A 22792-nucleotide genomic window follows, 5' to 3' on the forward strand; every position below is an offset into this window, starting at 1 on the left:
ACTCAGTATATTCATTTTTATTAAATATAAAATTCCAAAGTAATGAAAGCATTCTGTAACAATACCTTTATAACAGCTGTCAGCTTTATTCTGTGCTAGCCATATAAATAGGCTAGGAAGGATATTTTTGTATCAATAAATGTTGGTAAATGTCAATTTTACTGTACAGACACAAACCAAAGAGAAATATTTCCATAAATAATAACATATACAGATAGGCAAAGTAAGAAAATGCTGCTTGAGAACATATTAGAGTTTGAATTAAGGATATTTACTTTGTATATTTTGGCACAATTTATGTTTTAAAGTTTATAAAGCTTTAACTTTTGGAATCTCAGCATGTACTGTTATTAAATAATTATTGGCTGACCCCCTGTTGTCTGATCCCTTCCATAATTTTCCACCACTGTGAAAATTTAACTTGAAAAAATACTTTAAAATAAACATCAATATTATCCATAAAAATTATAAAAAATAAAAATTGAATTCTGCCAAGCCTACACGTAAAACAAAATAATTTCATAAACTATCTGCTTATTTCAAAAATTATTGCCTAGAATTAGCTCGAGGAGAAAACTGCATTTGAATAAGGGTTCTAAGACCAGGAGATAACTCCACTTTCAAATGGTAAGAGAAAAAATTATTACTGTCATGGTAATGCAAACGTTTCCAATACATATGCAATCGATGCCAAACCCAAATAAGTATAATTTGCTTATACATGTGTCTGCTGGATAGACTTGATAAATCCTAAAAGGCAGAGTTGATAATATAGTGTGAAATTGTAAGAGTCCAAAGCTCTAGCAATTTCCATTGAGTGATTAAATAAGCAAATACAAGAAGGTTGAATATATTGTGGCATTGTAATCAGTTGTGTTCTCACATGGTGTTGACAAAACTCAGTTCATTATCTCCTGCTGGTATCACAAGCCTAATTTGTTTTACTTGAGAGAAGAGCAGAATTGATACTGTTCTCTCCAGATCTCCAACCTAAAACAAGAAATGAAGGTGAAAATGGAGAGGCCAATGTATCAGATCAAGGAAAACTGCCAAATTGTGGGTCCATAATGGTTTCGGATTTTTTCCTTACATTTTGTGTGTGAATTTAGTGTACAACTGACAACTCTGGTGATGGAAGTTCTCTATTTACAGTGGAGACAAGAGCATGTACTTCTCCACAGTCCAGCCTATGTACATAAACCCAAACCTTTTGGGGGGATTAATTTTTAAAGAGAAGAGGGTATGGCATCCTTCATGCACATCCAGTGAATTTGACACCTCTGCTAATATTATGAACAAGTAACAAGTCTGCTACTTTTAATGGTTTTTGTGGCATAGAAACCTGTCAGAACAAAATTGAAGCACAAAACTCATTTAATAAATTACTGATTAGCTACAGTGGGTGTTTTTTCATTTCCTGCTTTAGAATGGATTTGGACTGGTGAGCTCTCAGTGAAAAACTTGATGTCCCATCACCAATTCATTGAAACATTAGTCACATGGAACTATTAAGTTTTGAAAGCAACATTTGAGGCCTTGAGAAGCTATAGGTAAAGTTGTTGGCACTAACTGTGACCCAAGAAATCCAGTGGTAGCACAGTATAAGACTGGTGATGTGGTGGAGAGAAATCCATTCCTTTAAAGACCCTGATGACATCACATTATCTGTGAAGAAGTTTGCATATAAGTGGTTTTTATTATTATTTTTGTTCTGTTTTTTAAAAAGAAAAATAAATGCAAGAAACATTCTGTTCGTAAAGCAAGTGGAAGCCAGTATGTCAGAGACCACAGTCCTTATGATAAGCCATTGTCATTTCCCAACTCAATAAAGATGAAATATGTGATCCATTACTGGATACCTAAGAACAGAAATATAATTAGCACAGGACAAGTAATAAAAAAAAAATGACCACAGCAAAAAACAAATGGATCTTGCATCTCAGAAATGACTAGATGCACTACTTTGAGGATTTGTTGTGGGCAAAAAAAGAACATGATTTCCCAAAGAAATTTGTCCAAAAAAAAAAAAGGTAGCATCATACTAAGCAACCCTGCTCCCCTGTCCCCCATATGGCAGCATCTCTAGAAATCGAGAGCACAGTGTAGTGCTTACTTTGTGGGACAATCTAAAAATGGTGCAACAAACATTATAGCAGAACACTTGAGTAGGGGATTCTTGTCAATTTACATCTGTCTTTTAAAACCTATTTTATTTTTAAAAGTACAGTCTCAGGAAAGCCTTTTATTTCATCTTAAAGATCACAGAGAACCCTACCTATTTAGATTATCAGATTATCATATAGTTTAGTAACCTCTTATTTGGAAGGCTTTCTACAAACTACTGTGTATTTTGTCTGTCATTAGTGTTCTAATACTGCATTTGTAGATTTAAACAAATCTTAATTTCACAGACTGAAAGAGTTCCTGTGGAGAGCACTGTGCATTAATTTTTTCAGAAGTGCTAATAATTGAATGATTTTAGAGATGTTTGTTGTTAAGATTAAGTCTGTAACTTGAGTTAAGTCAGTGTAGTATCTAATTCTGTCTGCGTCCTGGTCTATACTATGGGGTTAGGTCGAATTTAGCTGCATTAGGTAGATTTAAAAATGACTGCATTCATACAACCAACCCTGTTCCGTCGACCTAAAGGGCTCTTAAAATTGACTTCTGTACTCCTCCCCGACGAGGGGAGTAGCGCTAAAATCGACCTTGCTGGGTCAAATTTGGGGTAGTGAGGACATGATGAAGCGTCTGTTGGAGCTGCAGGAAAGCCAACAAGAGCACAGACCCCCGCTACATCCACTGTGTAACCTCCTCCCCTCCTCCCCTTGTTCCATAGCCTCCTCACCCAGATACCCAAGAACGCAGGGTGGGGAGGCTTCGGGCACCCAACCATTCCACTCCAGAGGATGGCCCAAGCAACAGAAGGCTGTCATTCAGACAGTTTCATTTTTAGTGTGGTTCCTCCCCCACTCCACCCGGGCTATCTTGTCAGTTATCTCTCTTTTTTTTTTTTTTTAATTAATAAAGAAAGAATGCATGGTTTCAAAACAATAGTTACTTTATTTTGAAGGGGGGTGGGTGGTTGGCTTACAGGGAATTAAAATCAACAAAGGGGGCGGGTTTGCATCAAGGAAAAACACACATAGCTGTCACACCGTAGCCTGGCCAGTCATTAAACTGGTTTTCAAAGCCTCTCTGATGCACAGCGCACCTTGCTGTGCTCTTCTAATCGCCCTGGTGTCTGGCTGCTTAAAATCGGATGCCAGGAGATTTGCCTCAACCTCTCACCCCGCCAGAAACGTCTCTCCCCCTTACTCTCACAGATATTATGGAGCACACAGCAAGCAGCAATAACAATGAGAATGTTGGTTGCACTGAGGTCTGACCAACAGCGCCAGCGAGCTTTTAAGCATCCAAAGGCACATTCTACCACCATTCTGCACTTGCTCAGCCTATAGTTGAACTGCTCCTTACTCCTGTCCAGGCTTCATGAGCCATGGGAGCAAGGGGTAGGCTGGGGTAGATGCAATCACATGGTACTGCAGGCTGGGAGAGCAGCCTGAGGCAGAAGCCTCCAGCTCGCAGGAGAGCAGAATTGCAGCAGAAGCAGTGGAGCCGTACACCATGCCCTGGAGGTTGGTAGGAGCCGGGCAGGAAAGACGTTCCCAGAACCCCTGGCCAAGCTACAAGATGAGGACGGCTACCAGTCCTACCGCACTGTCTGCTGCAGAGTAGCAGGAGAGCAGAGTTGCAGCGGAAGTGGTGGAGCCATACACCATGGATGAGTACGGCTAGCAGTCCTACTGCACCGTCTGCTGCGAAGGCACCCAGGAGCTGCTGCTGTGTAGCAATGCCAGTGGCTGCAGGTGCTTCTGTAATCGAATGCTTGGAGGTCCTGGTAGGGCAAAGTACCTTGGCCAAGGCAAAAGAGCAAGAAGAGCCCTGGAGCTGTTACATACGTCAACCACAGAAGTGCTACGGGGTGTTACAGTGCTGACCGGACTGGAATGTACAGCTGCAAGACTTCTTCACCAGCGGCAAAGGACAGGAATATGATGCACCTAAAATCTAAAAAGGCTTGCACATTTCCCAGAGTCACTGCCCTTGATAACAGAATGTCCATGATTGCATTGGCTACTTGGATCACAGCAGCCGCCACAGTAGAGTTGCCCACAACAGCAGCGGTGACGGTGAGCTGAGCGGGCTCCATGCTTGCTGTGGTATGGCATCTGCACGGGTAACCTAGGAAAAAAAGGCGTGAAACGATTGTCTGCCATTGCTTTCACGGAGGGAGGGGTGACTGAGAATATGTACCCAAAACCTCCTCTGACAATATTTTTGCCCCATCAGGCATTCGGAGCTTAACCCAGAATTCCAATGGGCAGCGGAGACTGTGGGAACTGTGGGATAGCTACCCACAGTGCACCGCTCTGTAAGTTAATGCTAGCCACCGACTTAATGCGCTTAGTATGGACATACGCAATCTACTGTATAAAATCGAATTCTATGAAATCGACCTAATTTCGTAGTGTAGACATACCCTTAGTGTGAGTTTAATAAAAGTACACTTGTGTAATTGTGCAAGATGGCTTTGTTGTTTTGTAAGGGATCATTTTTCCTGGTGATTCCTCAAAGCCCTAATCAAAGGAAATTATTTAAGACTTCAATTGTTTGGAGCTCACTTTAAGAAGTTTGAAGTGTTGTTCTGGTGAGTCATCAAAGTATGAATTTAATTGGAAGTTTTGAAGTGGTTTGTAAAGGCTCTAGGCTCCAACTACATAGTTCTCATTTAATTTAGCAAAATCTTATGCCTTGTCTTCTCTGAGATTTTGCCTCAAGTTAGTTAACTTGAGTTAAAAACATACCTTCTTTTCCCAGGGAAGACAAGGCTTTTGTCTTCTGGTGAATTAGCACAGGTACAGAGACTGACTTGAATTATAATTCATATTGTTATATTCACAGAGAACCTAGAAAATGTATAGTAAAAGTCTATAAACCAAATTATTCTGAAAATAGCCACTTTGCTTGTACCCCTGCAGAAAAGCATCTAATCCTAAACATAGTGCATGCACATTTTAAGATCCCTGGTTAAAAAATGAAACTTGTGACTTACTGCATTTTTTGAAATATAATCAAAATGTTATGTCACTACTTACAGATAGAGGAGAAGAAGAAAGTTTAGAAGATGTGAAATGTTTATATTCAGCCTGTAATTTCCTTGAATAAATCTGTTTCAAAAAGGTAGTTGGTTTTCATAGTAAAATAAATGGGAGTCATACAGCTAAAAGTCTGTATGCATCTTTGAAAATTGGAATGGTAAAAACCTAATAGATTGGTTGTATAATTAAGAAGCAGCGTTGAAAGTAAAAAGGAAGAAAGTATGATGGCTATTTGAGAACCTGGTAGTGAAGGAAATCTGACTGAATTGCTTAAGTGTAACAGAACACAAAGCATGTGCTTCCATATTACAAGGAAATGTTGTACACTATTTGCTTAAGGTACCAGTTAAAGGGATTTTACCTAAAAGGATGAAAATCTATGGTATCTTCTGAAGTCCATGAGTGTTGACAGTGGCACTCCTGAACCACTGGTACAAACACCAGGCAGTAAGGAGGAAAAAAGAAAAAGCCACGGACATTTATTTTGTTCCGTGGAATAGAAAATATGGAAATATTAAAGATGGCTGCTTTGCACTCTTTCCAGACTGAATTTATTTAGGGTCACTCAGTGTATGTTGCGTGAACTGATTCTAACCTTCCTGTTTCCTCAAAGCACCCCGGAAGTTCCCCTTTATGATATTCTATTGCACAGTCAAGTCTGTAGGTCTGACATGTGGAGGTAACTTTATGGTTTGTGGCAAGATATTGATGTGAATCTATAGCACCAATATTATTTTTGCTCCAGAGAGATTAGATTGCTTTCAGGACACTTGTCTCCCTCACACATGATGTCACACCCCAGTAGGTTATCTGTTGTGAATGGAGACCAAAGCAGCCAGGAGTTTGATATTTTCATGTTTACAATGTAATGTGTTACACCTAGGTGCTTTGCTATTGAAGAAGGATTTTAGGCAGTAGATCCATCAGGAAGGCAACACTCTTAACTCTTTCTCTTCTTTGTCTTGTAGTCAAGGAACTTGAAATACATTCTCTTCTATGAAGACTGTATAGCATCCACAAGGAACTTTAGAAGGGAAAGAGGTGGCAGGGGTGGGGAGGGTGGCTTGGAATTTGGAGATAGACAGAAGTAATAGAAACAAGATAAGGGGAGACAAGGAAAGAGCAATGAAAGCCCAGCAGGACAGTCAGCCCTTGAGAACTGTTTCATGCTTTGCACTTGCACTCTCTGAAGAGTTCCACATAATGGTACGTAAATGTGTCTCAATATGGTATATACTGGACTGAATAAGTAAGCAAAAATCACACATTCTGCATTTCCCCAAAAAGCTTGGGGGAGGGGGAGATCTAATCCCAGTTTAGTTCATTTCTAGGAAAAAAGACAATTTCCACTTCTTAATTTTCATTTTATTTATTTCGCATAGGGGATGGAGAGGGCATTAATTATATGAAATAAAGCACTATCAGAACAAGGATGACATTTTTTACTAGAATGTTATTTTTAAAGTACAGTTTAATTAATTTTAGGCCTAAAGGACTTGACAATGTTATTTTATATTTAATTTTAAGATCTGTAAGTAACCTAATAATGCTCATTCTAGATTTAGTCATTTAATCTGTACTGGGCCAAGAGTAAAGTGCTTACTTAATCACTTTTTAATTATAGGAAAATAATACAATTGATTTAGATTAGGTTCACTTGGCAACGATGTTAATATTTTGAGAAATATTTTACTATGTTATTAGAGTAGTTGTACTGAAAAAGTACTGATCTTCCATTATGAGTTTCATGGAGTTTTAAATACCAATTTATATTCTGTCTAGATTGCTTTAAACAGGTGTGTAGGACCTTCAATTTCAGTACTCCTGCTATCAGTAGGTGTATTGTCAGGTTAAAACATTTATTTTATTTTTTTTTAAAAAGAGACTTGTAGTACTAACACTTGTATTTCCAGCCACAAAAATCTAAAAAAAAAAAAGCATGAGCCAGGCTCCCAAAAAACATGATTTAAAAAAAAAAAAGTGTTTTTGTCTCCTACTTTTTCAACTTTTAGTGTTCACATTTTCAAGCTGCACTTTGCAACCATGAGACTTATAAACTTACTTACTTTTAAAATGACAGCTCTGATCTTCATGTATTAATGTGATTCTACAGTCCTGCGGCCGTAAGAAAAATCAGGATGAAAAGCTGGTTTCTGTATTTTCAAAAACGTAATGAGAAACTTATTTTGTGAATCTTTTCATTTAATTACACAAAACTTAAATTTGGAAGCTAAATTATATGACATATATATATCCCTTGATGATGTTGTAATCTCCAAATAGAAATAAATACCTTTAGCAGAAGCTAAAAACATTACTGGGAAATCCTATTTATCTGAATAGTTTGCTCAGCAAGTTGGGTTTGGCCTGAGGATATAGCTACAATAACTGCAGATACACATTGCAAGTAATACTTCTGAATACTTCTTACGTTTCTGATTTTTATCAAGAGCAAAGGGAGATAATTTGTGAACCAATGAACTTGCAATTCCTAAAGTGTCTTACTCAGCTGATCAGACCACAAGATGGAGAGAAATAGTTACAGAGATCTGAATTTTCTTGTTTCTTCAGGAACGTAATTTCCTCTAGGCCCACCCACAACTGTGTATATTAAGGCCATAATAAGCTGATGACCCTTCTATTTTGTATGTGCATGCCCTGTCTCATAGACTGATATTAGAAAAACATTAGTCCTTGTGAAAAATGATGCACTACTTAAAATCATTTAAATAACTGTTTTTCCTAAAACATTAAACAGTGCGATTGAACTCGGTGATTGTTTTATCTTGGATTCTTTTTGAAAAACAGTTGTTTAAACACAATCTGGGGAAAACAGTTTAAGATACCCCAGGTTTTTATTAAGAAATAAGAAGGCAGAAGTTTATTTAAAATCTTATGTAATTGACTATATTTATATAATTTATTTACTAAATTTATGTAATTGACTATATTTATATAATTAACTATATTTTTAACCTTGGTTCTGCAAACTTTTGTTGTGTGTAGTTATGAAAGTGAAGGATTACTAGTACTGGTTCGAGCCACAAATAATGGTGTCAGGCCCTGTGCTATTTTTTACACAAAAACAACAAGGAGTCCAACGGACTCCTTGTTGTTTTTGTGGATACAGACTAACATGGCTACCCCCTGATTATTTACACAGTTCTGCTAATGTACCTTAATCCTGACCAGTGACACATCTTTCACTCAGATCTAAGGCTTGTCTCAGACAGACACTGCTCGTTGTGCAGAGTTGTGTGGTGATTGTGATGTGAATTTAGGAAGCTAGGTGAAAGGCTAGAGTATTAGGACCTGATCCAATGCCCATGGAATCAGTGGGAGTTTTACCATTGACTTCCATGGTCACTGGATTAGGCCCTTAACCACTTGAATCACCTCAGTCTCTTGGGCAAATTCTCAAGACTTAATATGTTAAATTGTATATCTTTGATGATAAGATACCCCAGGTAAATATCCCATGAAATGTAGTCACTGTGTTCAGAAAAGGTAGGAACTTTTATGAGTCATCTTATCTCCCCCCCCCCCCCCAATAAAATAGCAAAATAACAAAAATATAAGTTTTTAACATTTTCTTGTTGGTTTAGAGGAAACTGGAGTGCTGTTCCAACAGTTGCACCCTATTAATTGCTTGTTTAATTAGTATTTTGGTTTTTTTTTGGTTTTCAGGTGTATACAGACAAATGTCAACACTTTGCCGCCTCCTCTCCCCCCCCCCCCCCCATAGAAGAAGTCATGTGCCTTATTTTCAGTAAGCCCTGTGTTTTTCTTGCAGAGGCTGCAGACCTGAACCTAGGTTTCTTGTCTTCTTTCCTTGTTTTCAGTTACTGCATTTTTTGTTCTCTTAAAAAAAAAAAAAAAAAGGGGGGGGGGGGCCAGGGGAGACAATCATCTTCTGGTATGAGGACCATTTAACATTGGAAAATTCACAACTTTCAAATGAGCAAAGCACAAGGATCTGGTGGCATGAGGTGCCTGTTTTGTACCTGGCACATGAAGGCCCTGCTTTGATCTGTGCTTTTAAGGTCTGATCCAATTCCCATTCTAGTCAATGGAGAGACCAAGGCCTTATCTACACTGCCACTTTACAGCGCTGCTACTTTCTCGCTTAGAGTTGTGAAAAAACACAGCCCTGAGTGCTGCAAGTTTCAGCACTGTAAAGTGGCAGTGTAGACAGTGCACCATTGCTGGGAGCCGCGCTCTCCCTGCGCTGGTAGCTACTCCCTGCGACTACACAGCGGCAGTGCTTTAACGTTGCTAGTGAAGAAATACCCTCACATTCACTTTAGTTGGAGTTGGATCTGATCATTCACACTTGTACTTGACGCTTCATTCTGTTAAACTTGCTTTAAGTGAAAGATCAATAGAAAAAAGGAATTTGTTGAAATAGAAGATAATTTTTTGTTTTTAAGGTTTTCTCTGGGTTTAATGCAAGTCAGGTTACATTGTTGGGCCTAAACCAGGAGTTCCCAAACGGCGTTGTGCCATCAGCAGATGGGGGCGCGGCAATCCCTAGTGCACGCAGATGCCATTTTGCACTGCACAGCGTGACCTCACATATGTGGTGCATGCGAGGTCGTAATGCATGGGGGACGACACTTTGCTTTATAAAGTAGCGTCCTCCATGCTGTCTGGGGTCCCGGCAGGACCTTCACTTCATTAAAATGGGGTTGTACCTGCAAAAAGTTTAGGAACCCCTGGCTTAAACTATATACAATTATAATATTACAGCATGGTCTACACTCAAAAATTAGATCTGCATAGCTCCGTTGCTCAGGGTTGCACTGTGCCATAGCTGTGCAGCGGTAATAGCTGTAGTGTAGACATGACCTACATGTATACATATCAGAAATATTTATATGCAAAAGTTACTCAAACGTACTTGTTTGCAGGACTGGAGTCATATATATGTAGGTACATCCACCATTACACAACTCAGAAACCTAAATGAAATAAAATAGGCAAGGTCTTTACAGGAACAACAGAAAACAATGTTGTGAGTGTCCCCCCCCCTGCCCCCCCGGACTTGTTTTGTCATTTATTTAACATGTTCTTAAAGCATTGTTTACAATATATGTATTCCGTTTCAGAAACAGTAAATGAGATGCATGTTAATTTTATCTTTTCTAGAAATACTGGAACTAACCTGGTGAATGTGTAAAGGACACAGGCAATAGAGAGAAATTTTATTAGCCAGCTCCTATTAGGATATTCCAAACAGTGACAACTATAACATTAATAAAAAGCTACTAAAAAGTAGTTCTCTGAATTTTTTTAAAGGTTCATATTACAATAACATATAATTTCATCACCAGGTTGACTTATGGAAAGCAGCTTGTGGGGAAATATGTTAATAGATACTCTCCTAAGTAATTTTACATTCTGGAAAAGCAGGATGATGTTGAGTACAGCTTGGCAGATGTTGTGGAGGGGACTAATTTTTGGTTTGGACTTGTTTATTCTTATACGAGGTGGTTTCTGTATATGTTCATTTTGAGTCTGTTTAGTTCTCTCTTGGTTGTTCTTTGTGAATAATTGCACTGTAGTATTTTCATCTGAAGCTGCTATGAAATTCTCTGTTTCTGTAGATGAGTATCTCAATCATTCTTCTGCACTTGTGGTAGAGTAACAAGTTAACACTTAATAATGGAACCATTTGTCATGGGGTGGGGTGAGGTGTGGGGAAGTTTATTTTGAGGTAGGAAATAAAAAGTCATGTCTTTTGCTTTCTGTTTTTAGTCTTGTGAGCAATTCTGGTTGTCGCATGTAGCTATTGGGAAGCTCAGGAGCTTGCCTGATGTCACCATGATTTGTTGCCATTTTTATGAGCAAACTGCTAGAATAAGGATTTCATATTAAAGGAATGCCTGAATTTTCTGTTTTATTGGTGTGCTTTGTATTTAACTACTTAAATATCAGTCAAGACCATTTTTGTTTCAGTAAAATGCTTTGCTAAACTGTTACAGATAAGTGTACAACACTACCTGACTTCTTCTTAGTAGGTAATCATGGCTGGCATTTAGATTTTTTGTTGCTGTTTTTGCTAGAAAACTTTAGTGAGATGTTTCCCTTTGTCTCTGTAGTTATCAGAGACTGTTACAGACGATTGCTGTACTCGAGGCTCAACGTACTCAAGCAGTTCAAGACCTTGAAAGTTTAGGCAGACACCAGAGAGAAGCACTGAAAAATCCCATTGGATTTGTGGAAAGACTCCAAAAGAAGGTATACAATAGGCATTTCTTAAGTTTTACGAGAACTTTTTTTATAACAATTAACTCCTCACCTATTGAAAACTAGTTTATTTTATATATACTTGTGTAAATATTAAAAGGTTTAAATTCTGTAGTGAGAGAAAACTGCCCTATGTTCAGGTTTGATGATTGGTTAAATATTGGTTAAACCTATAAAATACAAGTAATTTTGAAAAATTCGTTAAGGACACATTTTTATAGAGTATAAAACTCATCTTGTCTTCAAGCTTTCAATGCATATGGGCTTTTCAAGACTTCTATGATCAGAAAGAAAGCATTTTGTGGTAGGGAATGATATCAAGAAATCATTGGCCTTTGTCACCAAAGAGACTTAAATGCTTTGAGTTCTATTTCAGGTTAGGGTACTTTTAAATGGAGATTGTAAGCAGGAAATGTAGTTAGTAAACTGAAAGCAAAATGAGCTATAAAAGCATACCTCAAACCAAGAGAGTGCCAGTGATTATATCAAGCTAGTGTACATGTGTGGAGGAGGAGAACAAATTTCAGTAAAGAAACAGATTTAATTTTCAAAAGTTTAAAGGGAAGTTATAACATCAGTAACAGGGAAAACACATTTTTTAAAGTCTTAATAGTTTCTTTTTTAAATGAAAGCAGTGACTGACCTTATGTTCTGATAGCAGCACATTGTGCTTTAATGAAGGCGAGATGCTGGTTCTGGGAGATTCCCTTTCCATAGGCTAATATAAACTTGGGGCCTGATCCAGAGGCCACTGAAGTCAATGGTTGTCTTTCCATTGATTTTTGTGAGTGCTTAGAAATAAATTCAACAAGTTATAGTTGTGATTCATCTGTGGTTCCAAGCACTGTGCTCTGGCAACCATATCAGCCAGTCCTTGGAAAACATTAATGCCTGTTGCAGAGCATTTCATGTATTTTACCATTTTGGCCAAAGAAATTATGCCAAATGGTGTGTGTGTATGTGTGTGTGCTGAACATTGCCAGCAATTGTATTGTGGGCAGAAGGCAACAAAATCAACTTAACAGTAAAAACGCAGTATAATGTACAGTCATTTCTATTATAGTAGACATTTAAGTTTACATGTGGATGTGATTAATCAGTTCTGATAACTGGGTTACTTTTAGTTCTCGTTAGTCTGCTGTGTTTGCTTGCAGGAGTACAGGTCTGAGTATACAGTATTTTTTTAATATTTAACAAATCAATGAAGATAGACAGTAACAGGATATGAAAATCAGAAATACTTGGCTGCAACTATTCAATGTAATTTTCAAACTCCATGTCCAATAAACCATCATTGACCGTGCCGCTGCATATTTTATATGCCCTGCTGTGTATCGCTCTTTGAAAATGCTTTCCCTATATAAAGAATGTGTGCTGCATGCCCCTTAAATATACAAACTTTGACTCCTGCTGTTAGCTAAAAACAGATCCAGGATTTCTGTGGTTCCATATCCTTTCATTTGGATGCTAAGTGACTGCATTAAGTATTGCTTCTCATTTTGATTCTTTCAGGTTGATATAGGCCTTCCATGTCCTCAAAGAGTTGTCCAGCTGCCTGAGATTGCCTGGGACCAATATACCACCAGCCTTGGAAACTTTGAGAGAGAATTCAAAAACCGGAAACGTAACAGTAGGAGAGCGAAGCTGATTTTTGATAAAGGTAAGTGGAAAACTAAGTGTATATTACAGGAAAAAATAACCTGCTATGTTGGTTTAATAATTCTTTCTTTATGTTGCTTGTAGTAGGTTTGCCTGCAAGACCAAAAAGCCCTTTGGATCCCAAGAAGGATGGAGAGTCCATTTCATACTCTGTGTTGCCTTTAAGTGATGGCCCAGAAGGTTCTACAAACAGCCGCCCACAGGTAAATGTTATAAAAAAGAAAGTAGGCAAAATTTTACAAAATAGTAACTTTAAAATAGATTACTTATTAATACTAGATTATGCGGGTAGTGTTAAAATTGTTATAATAAATTTAATGCCTCGCTTTCCAAATGTTCAAAAATTCAGTCATCAAAACACTTGGTGATATCATCTTTTCATGTGACCAAGTCAGATAACTTTTTTTCTGTCCTCTACCAAAATAATGTTTTCATGTATGTTTTTCTTTTACTTGGGTGGAAAAAGGGTTAAAGTCAAGTTATCCTAACTTTTTTTCTAAAGTCCTATTCCATGTTATATACTGTATTTAAGCAGATGATAAGAGGGCGACTTTGCGATGAGACCAAACCCGAAACTTTTAACCAGCTGTGGACTGTAGAAGAACAGGTAATGGGAAACCCTAGCTAGCTCGTAGACCATTTTGTAACTGAACAGTGATGTTCACCGAAATAAACTCAAATTGTGTAGTAACGTTTAAAGCGCATAACGCTTTGGAGTCAAAGATAACATGTATGTATGTATTCATTTTTTGCACCAGTTTGATTTTTTTTTTTTTTTTTTAGTGACAAGCCATGCCCCTTCTAGATAAGGTGTATTAATGTTTATGATCTTGTCTTGTGCTTGGTTTAGAAAAAACTTGAACAGTTACTTCTGAAGTACCCACCAGAGGAAGTAGAATCCCGACGGTGGCAGAAGATAGCTGATGAACTGGGAAATCGAACTGCAAAACAGGTAATGGAGAATTCTCTTGCATAAGTAATCATCTCTCTTGTTGCTTTGTAGACATTCCAGGAAATACTAGACGGGGTAGGTGTCAGGTGGTCTTTTGCATAGTTTCTTCAGTAATGGAATTCCTATGTAGGATTTGCCTTGCAAAAGTCAGGTCGATTCATAAAGAGACAAGAATTTTTTAAAACTATAAAAAGTATTTTGGTTGGAAAAGAATTGATTGCTTCTGGGGGAAGGAACCTCACCAACAAATTCTTTGCTTTCGTTAGTGCCTATGCCCTGGGGACTACTGACATCAATTACTGCATCCTGAGGATGTTGAAATACATGCAAAATGGAGCTGCCCACATTCCATTTGGAGATTTTAAAATACTCATACTAGATTTAAAAAAATCAGGAAAGTTGTCAAATCCTCAGATCCAACCTGTTAATATTTTGATGAAAAATGTAATCACCTCATCCAAAGCAAGGGCTGCAGCACTACTAACATCTCTACTAAGGGATCTGACCATAGGGCTCTTTGTTAGGACTCTTAAATGTGAAATTGTATTAATTTTTAATAAATGCCCACAAACCATGATTAAGATGTCAGGTCTAATTGTTGTCCATTAGACTTTGTGCAGTGCAAGGCTGGATTAATGCTCCTGTGGGCCCGGGACTATTAGATTTTGTGGGGCCCCTGTATACAAGTCTTTTTCATGGGAGGAAGTTTGGTGCAGGAGGGGGCTGGGGCAGGGGATTGGGGTGCAGGAGGGGGATTTTGATCTGGGGCAGGGGATTGGGGTGCAGGAGGGGGTGCGAGGTGCAGGCTCCAGCTGGGAGGCACTTACCATAGGCAGCTCCCAGCCGGTGGCATAGCAGGGCTCAGGCAGGCTGCCTGCCTTGCATAGCCCAATGCCCCTCCTGGAAGCGGCCAGCTGCTGGCATGTCTCTGTGTGTCCTTCGCAGGAGGGGGACACTGTGTCTCTGTGCGCTCCCTGCACGCGCAAGCACCACCCCCACAGCTCCCATTGGCCAGGGGAACTGCGGGGGCAGTGCGTGGACACAGACACGGACACACACACACACACCCCCAGGGGCCAGCCACTGCTGGGAGCAGCATGGGGCCAGGCCAGACGCCCCTTTTAGCGGCCCAGAGACTGCTGCCTGTGATTTATTTTGCGGGGCCCCCCATGAGCCGGAGCCCCTGGTTGCATCCCCTAAAGCCCCTGCCTTAATCCGGCTATGGCCCTGTGACCAGTTGCTGACAGAGTCATTTACTTTTAACTCTTATCGTAAGGTACTGTGAATGCATAATATCTACTGTTGTCTATCCAGCAGAAAGAGACCGTATGAGGGACAGGTTCTTCTTCAACACTGTAGAGTGGGCAAATATGTCTATGTTCTCAGATCGTGGACCTAATCACACACAATATCTTTGATGCAATTTCAGAATCAGAAACTTAACTGCTATGCTCAACCCCCAATTTTTTTTTTAACTCTTTGCAGAAGAATAACCTAGACATTTGCCTTTTATAAATATTACATAAAGTTTGGAATGTCATCTTTCTCTGAAGTTTGTGTTTTTCTTTAAGCACTTCAGTCAAACATTAGATTTTTAGTGGGTATTTGAATTCCTTATTTAAAGGTCATAGCGTATTTATTTATTCATCTAACACTTAATTAACTTATCTTGTTTCTTCTAGGTTGCCAGCAGGGTGCAAAAGTATTTCATAAAACTGACTAAAGCTGGCATTCCGGTACCAGGCAGAACTCCAAACTTATATTTATACTCCAAAAAGGTAAGACTACATTATAGCAGAAACTTCATATTTGCATGTGCATTTACATGCAAATTAGTTTTGAAAATACTAAGGATCCTACTTTAAAGTGCGGAATGGAACCTTTTTATTAAATAGACTGCTCATCCCAAGTGATATGTATCTATTATTTCACTGACAGAGGTATTTTTTACTGCTGTTAGCTCCAGAGAGAAAGCTGGATTCTATTCTGGCTTGCACATCAACAGTTGTTTTAAGTAAGTTAGTTCCTGTTGCAGTGTCTTTATTGGTGATGAAGTGCCAATCAGAAGCACACACTTGAGTTTGCAGGGCTGGCAGGTTTGTTTACTCTCTTCCCTCCGTCCCCCTGCCCCCAGCACATGCACGCGTAAACTGAGCATATTTGATCTAGTAGTCATTGAAGACAAAAAAATATAGAATCCCAGCAATGGCATTTTCACAGTCACCTTTCAGAGAAGAACAAAACTTTAAATCCATAAAAAATAAAAAACACAGAAGATGAGTTTTCACAAAAATGAGTATGTTTAAACTACCACGGCCATAGAGTTAACACTGTAACTGAATGCTTTTCTCAGGCCTGAACTCCTCTAAGATGTAAGATCATCCACTATTATTGTACATCATATTTGATTTTACTTAGTAAGTTCTTTGTGAACAAATCTCCACCCTCAGCCCTCCCAGTCCCGTCCCCCTTGAATACAGTGTTGCTCTTGGAATGGTAGAGAAAAGAATAAGAATAGAAGGAGAAGTTCAATGAAGTTTCTGAGAATTCTTCCTAGTACTGGGAAGAGAAGAGAAACTCAAATGCATATTTAAAATAGTCATATGGATTGATGTATGCAGTGTTGTTGTAGCCACGTTAGTCCCAGGATATTAGAAAGACAAGGTGAGTGAGATCATCTCTTTTATTGGACCAACTTCTGTTGGTGAGAGATGTCCCATTTCCCAGACCTGAAGATGAGATCTGTGTAAGCTTGAAAGCTTGTCTCTCTTACCAACAGAAGTTGGCCCAATAAAAGATAGTATTTCACCCACCTTGTCTCTCTAATATGGATTGATGCAATTTTATGTGGCGCTCAGATGCTGTTGTGATGGTCATAGGATATGAAGTGACTTACTCAAGTTTACACAGGTTATAGAACACCCATCTCCCTGTTCTTCTGCTTACCATTTTGTCTTCATTATATGTATTTATCATTTTTTGGTGTGTAAGCTGTAGCACAGAGCATGTCATTGGCACCCTTTCATTGACATTAACAGAAAAGAAAATATAAACTGATAAAACATGAATATCAATTAAGCCATCTTAATGAGATTTAAGCCAGACTTCAGGGTCTTCAAAATTCTCAAAGGTGGGTGCACTAATGTCCGCAAAATCTATTCACACCAGATAACTCTGCTAAAATGTATTTGCAATTATAGGCCCGAATCCTGTAAAGATTTATGCACATGGCTTCAGTGTGTAAAGATAAGCACATATATGTCTTAGCAGCATCAGATCCTTAATTAAGAATGCTCGCCATCAGAATTATTTGTGCAAACAACCTTTCAGAAGAAGCTAACATTGCTGCCACTTTGAAAACTTAAAAATCACAGCCTCCTGGGTGGTGATTGCGCAGGGGGAGCCAGTAGTGGTTGGTCCCTGCCCACCTCTGGAGACACAAGAGCTGGAGGAGCAGGCAGCCAGTGAGTTCCCTATCTTCCCAGGGCTAGTGGGGTCAGGCTTCAGCCCTTGGATGGAGGGTGGAAGGCTCCAGTCATGGAGCTTCAGGCTCCGTTCCCTGGCCGTACGGTGGCAAGGTCACTCCCGCCTCCAGTGCCCCTGCCCACCACTACCTCCATATCCACCTCCCCATCCAGGGCTTAATTTATCTCAAAGCTTGATGGGGCTGAGTAAGTCTGCTGTGAAAAGTGATATTTGTATGTTTGTTAATACCACTTTTCACAGCAGACTTAGTAACTAGCACATCTTTAAAAAAAAAAAAAAAAAGACAACCAAAAAAGCAAAAGACATTAGAAAAAAGAGAAGAATGTACCTTATTTGTGTTTCTATTCTGTTTAGGCCCAGTAAAGAATAGAGACAACTGTACATTATTTTTATTATTGAGTCTGGAAAAAAAATCCTACATAAATTACAATGATGTGGACATGTATATGTGCATATTTATTTGTTTTTCCTAAAGTTAATTAAGTATTTTAGGAAAAATTGTCAGAGTGGCCCACTGGCAAGAGATGGTGGCTGCACTCTGAGGCCACTGAAAATTTTTTTGATCTAGACAGACTTATTCGTCAGATATTAGACGGACTTATGTTCAGTGCTGGGTAGGAGCTGGTGGTCATGGTACATGTAGGTACTAATGATATAGTGAAGGGTAGGAGATAGGTCCTGGAGGCCAAATTTATGCAGCTAGGTAAGAGCTTAAAGTCCAGGACCTTCACAGTAAGATTCTCTGAAATACTTCCTGTTCCATACGTAGGGCCAGAAAGACAGGCAGACCTGCAGGGTCTCAATGTGTGGATGAGCGATGGTGTGGGGAAGAAGGTTTTAGGTTTATTAGCAACTAGGGAACCTTTTAGGAAAGAGGAAACTATACAGTAAGGATGGGCTCCACCAATACCAAAATAGAACCAGGCTGCTGGCATATAAAATTAAAAAGATTGTAGTGGATTTTTTAAACTGAGGGCTGGGGGAAAGCCGACAGGTGTGGCAGAGCCAGGAATAGAACACAGGTCTCTTGACTCCAAGGCCTATGCGCTTGCCAATAGGCCAAACTGCCTCTTTTCAATTTTTGACTCTGCCACAGTGTTTCTGTGTGACCTTGTCACTTCATATCTTTGTGCTACAGAGCCCAATCTGTAAAATGGGGATAATCCTGCTTCCTCTCTTTTCTCTTGTCTATCTTATTTATTTAAATTGTAAGCTCTTCAGGGCAGGGACTGTTCATTACTAGGGGTTTATCTAAAATAGGATTGTGTCACAGTATTTATGTATGGAACAGATAATAGAAAGCAATCTCCAAGGCATAATGTATTAATCTCTCAAGTGAATGCCCCCAGAACACTTGTACTAGGCTCAGAAGTGGATGCTGTCTGAAAATTTGTGGGAAAGATAAGAGATCACATATAAAAATTGTAAACATTTTGTCTACAGGTTTTATTGTTAGGAATTTCTTACTAAAAAAATAGTTTGAGGAATCTGATCTGAACATTATTCGTCACTTTTCTACTACAGTCATCAAGCAGGCGACAGCACCCCCTAAATAAACATCTCTTCAAACCTTCAACATTCATGACATCCCATGAACCTCCAGTTTATATGGATGAGGATGATGACAGATCCAGTTTTCAGAGCCATATGGATGCTGCAGCAGAGGAGGAAGTATCGGTATGTCATTTAAACACAAAATTGCAAAATGTCTCACTCACGGTGTTTCTTGACTGTTTAAGTAGTGATATTTGGAAAAAGTGTCCTTACTTAAACATTGTCAGGTATATAGTAAACTGTTGCAAATTCAGTTGCATAAGCCAGGTGGAGTAGGAGATTGAATTCTGGCACCTCTTTGGTGTGAAGAGTCAAGTACAGAAAATTCAGGGAAAGTCCAAACCAAAAAAAGAAGCAAACAAAAAACATGATACCATGGAAGGATTAGACCAGGGGTTGGCAACCAAAGACAGCATGCGAGCCGATTTTTAACGGCACGCTGCTGCCTGCCGGGTCCCCTCCCCTCCCCCACCTCTTCCCCCAGCGTGCTGGGTTCCTGCCCCTCCTCCTCTCCTTCCCTGCTGCCGATCAGCTGATGGCCCTTGCGAGGGAGGGGGAGAAGTGGTGGAGCCGCAGCACACATGCTGCTCCAGGGAGGAGGCGGAGAAGAGGTGGGGACGGGGCCTTGGGGAAGGGGGATGGAATCAGAGCTTATCCACTCCAGCCCCCTGCCATGAGCCGCTCAGGCACACACCCCCAGCCCTCTTCCCTGACCCCTACACCCCCCACACACCCACCCAGCCCTCTGCCCTGACCCCTGCACCCCCCCCACAACCCCAGCCCTGACTCCAGCCCCCCCACACCCCATGCCCTGACTCCTGCATCCTCCTCACATGCCCCCAGCCCCCTGTCATGACCCCTGCACACCCCCAGCCCTCTTCCCTGACTCCAGCACCCCCCACACATACCTAGCCCCCCCACACCCCATGCCCTGACTCCTGCACTCTCCTCACATGCCCCTTGCCCTGACTCCTGCACCCTCCTCACATACCCAGCCCCCCCACATCCTATGCCCTGACTCTTGCAGCCCCCACATTCCCACCCCCACCCTGAGCATCAAACGGGAGCTCCTGCACCCCCTGCACCTCTTGCACCAAATGGCAGCTGCCCAGGTAAGCACTCCACACCCAAACCTCCTGCCCCAACCCTGAGTCCCCTCCCACATTCTAGCTCCTGGCCAGACCCTACACCCCAACCCCCAGCCTGCTCCTTCACTCCCAGCCCTGTGCTCAGTGCACTCACATCCTCAGCTCAGTGCAGAGAGAGAGGAAGAGAATGGGCTAGAACTAGGGAGAAGGTAGATACCCACTCTGTGTGGGCAGGGCCGGGATCCCAGACCAGCAGCGGGCTGAGCAGGGCCGGCAGCCGGGACCCTGGCTGGCAGGAGCCGGCAGACGGAATCCCAGACCGGCAGCGGGCTGAGTAGCAGTGGGCTGAGCCGGTCTAGGGTCCTGGCCGCTGGCCCCGCTCAGCCCGCTGCTTGTCTGGGGTTCTGGCTGCCGGCCCCTTGCCAGCCGGGGTCCTGGCCGCAGGCCCCGCTCAGCCTGCTGCCGGCCTAAGTGAACAGAACCCCAGGCTGGCAGTGGGCTGAGCGGGCCGCTGGCGTAAGATCAGCATTTTAATTTAATTTTAAATGAAGCTTCTTAAACATTTTGAAAACCTTGTTTACTTTACATACTACAATAGTTGAAGACTCGGCACACCACTTCTGAAAGGTTGCCGACCCCTAAATTAGACACTTCCGAAAACTTTTAATTGCATGTTCACATCTTCAAAAACAGTTCAGTCACTAACTGTGAATTATTCTGAACACCAGATAAAGTGTGTAGACCTATTTCTGCCGAAAGTGTTGCACCAAAAGGACTAAATCCTTTCATCATTCTTTGGTATAATTGCATCCCATACTATATATGGCTCTTTGTCTTACCTTAGTGGCTGGACTAATCGAGATTAGATGCAGAGGTCCACACAGACAACTCATCAGCAGTTGTCTCATCACAGACAACTCATCATTACATATTCAGTGGACTGGGTTTGTGGGCTTATAACATAAACATCTTTTCATACTACTTTACACAATACTGTATGTAGGGAATAAATCCTACCGCTGAAGATTATGGGTCTAGATTCTCCACTTGTGTAAAATCAGCATGACTCCACTGAAGTCAAGACAGAAGGATCTGGCCTGCTGAATTTATCACAGAATATCAGGGTTGGAAGGGACCTCAGGAGATCATCTAGTCCAACCCCCTGCTCAAAGCAGGACCAATCCCCATTTTTTGCCCCAGATCAACTAAACAGCCCCCTCAAGGATTGAACTCACAATCCTGGGTTTAGCAGGCCAATGCTCAAACCACTGAGCTATCCCACCCCCCCTAATTTATCTTTGTGAGAATGCTGGGGGGAGGGTGTTATCACTCACAAGCCTCACAGCATAACAAAAGGTAATGAGATTGTCCAGCACAGATCAGTTCAATTTTTCTCAGTGACTTTGTGACATGTACTGCATATTCTTCATCTTAAATTGTTAGATACTCCTGAATCCATTGTTCAGTTCCAGCCACATCTCTTGTCTTTAGACATGCTCTGTCTTCTCCTTGTGACTTAATTTCTGAGCTGTCTGGGACATCTCTCTCTCCCATCCTTTACCAGCATATCTGGTAACTTACTATTTTTCCATATGAATCTTAAAAGAGGTGAAAAAAGTATTTTTAAAAATTAATTAAATTTAATTAAATTAAAAAATTAAATGTTAAAATTTGTCTCTCTTTATCTTAACAAATCATTCTGGAATCAATTATACTTTTCTTCTGTGCACATATATATAATTTTTTGTACTACATTCTACATCTAGATTTTTTTTTCCCCCCCAAACTGCTTACATTTCACCCCATGATACCACAATTATAGTAGGTTTAGGGAGTCTATATTTCAACACCAGTTTTTCTTTTCAATTTTGCTACTAGTAGCTTTTGGTTTTGGTTTTTGCAATGGTAATGCTTGACTTGGTCCTATTTTAGGAAGCTTGGCTTACTCTTTTCATTCTTCACTAGTGCAGCATTTCAGATGGATATTTTTCTCGTTTGCAGTAATGTAGAAAGAGACAGGTGAGCTCCATTACCAGAAAGACCCCATTATTAAGGCTAAGTTTTTATCATGGATGTTTTTAGTAAAAGTCACACACAGGTCACGGGCAATAATGAAAAATTCACAGAAGCCCCTGACCTGTCCGTGACTTTTACTAAAAATACCCATGACAAAATGGGTAGCCTGGGCAGCTGGCTACGGGGGCATTGGGAGCTCCAGGGATCTTGGGATCCCGGAGCTCTGGGGATCCCCCCTGCCTCCCTCCAGCCGGGAGCTGCATGGATCCCCACTTCCACCCATGGTGCCTGGGAGCAGTGTGGATCCCCCCGGCACCTGGGGTGGCCACAAGCAGCAGGGATTCCCCCTGCCGTAGCTGGGAATGGCAGGGTTCCCCCTTGCTGCCCAAAGTGTCCTGGAGCTGTGGGGTTCTCCCCTGCCACCTGTGAAGGCCTGGAGCTGCAGGGGTACCCCGCAGCTCCCCACCTGTGCAGGCAGCAGGGAAACCTGCAGCTCCCAGCAGGCGCTGGCTGAAGTCATGGAGGTCTTTGGAAGTCACAGATTCCATGACCTCCGTAACTAAATCGCAGCCTTACCCATTATCAATGCAAAATGACAGTATTAGGAGAACAAAAATATCATGCCC

General features: G+C 40.7%; 1 protein-coding gene across 6 annotated transcripts in view; it reads left to right on the forward strand.

The window, feature by feature from the left end:
* The window catches only part of ZZZ3 (zinc finger ZZ-type containing 3), a 106427-nt gene that overhangs the window by 70831 nt on the left and 12804 nt on the right, over positions 1 to 22792 (forward strand). For 2 of the 6 annotated variants that reach the window (XM_074961488.1, XM_074961489.1), the window contains exons 3-9: positions 11264 to 11402; positions 12924 to 13071; positions 13155 to 13273; positions 13603 to 13677; positions 13921 to 14022; positions 15705 to 15800; positions 19033 to 19185. In XM_074961488.1, coding sequence (XP_074817589.1) covers positions 11264 to 11402; positions 12924 to 13071; positions 13155 to 13273; positions 13603 to 13677; positions 13921 to 14022; positions 15705 to 15800; positions 19033 to 19185 — 832 coding nt within the window. The remainder of the gene's footprint in view (positions 1 to 11263; positions 11403 to 12923; positions 13072 to 13154; positions 13274 to 13602; positions 13678 to 13920; positions 14023 to 15704; positions 15801 to 19032; positions 19186 to 22792) is intronic. The other 4 variants (XM_074961490.1, XM_074961491.1, XM_074961492.1 and 1 more) reach the window with 4 other exon arrangements.

Source organism: Natator depressus, chromosome 8 (genome assembly GCF_965152275.1).
Source record: "Natator depressus isolate rNatDep1 chromosome 8, rNatDep2.hap1, whole genome shotgun sequence".
Taxonomy (NCBI): domain Eukaryota; kingdom Metazoa; phylum Chordata; order Testudines; family Cheloniidae; genus Natator; species Natator depressus.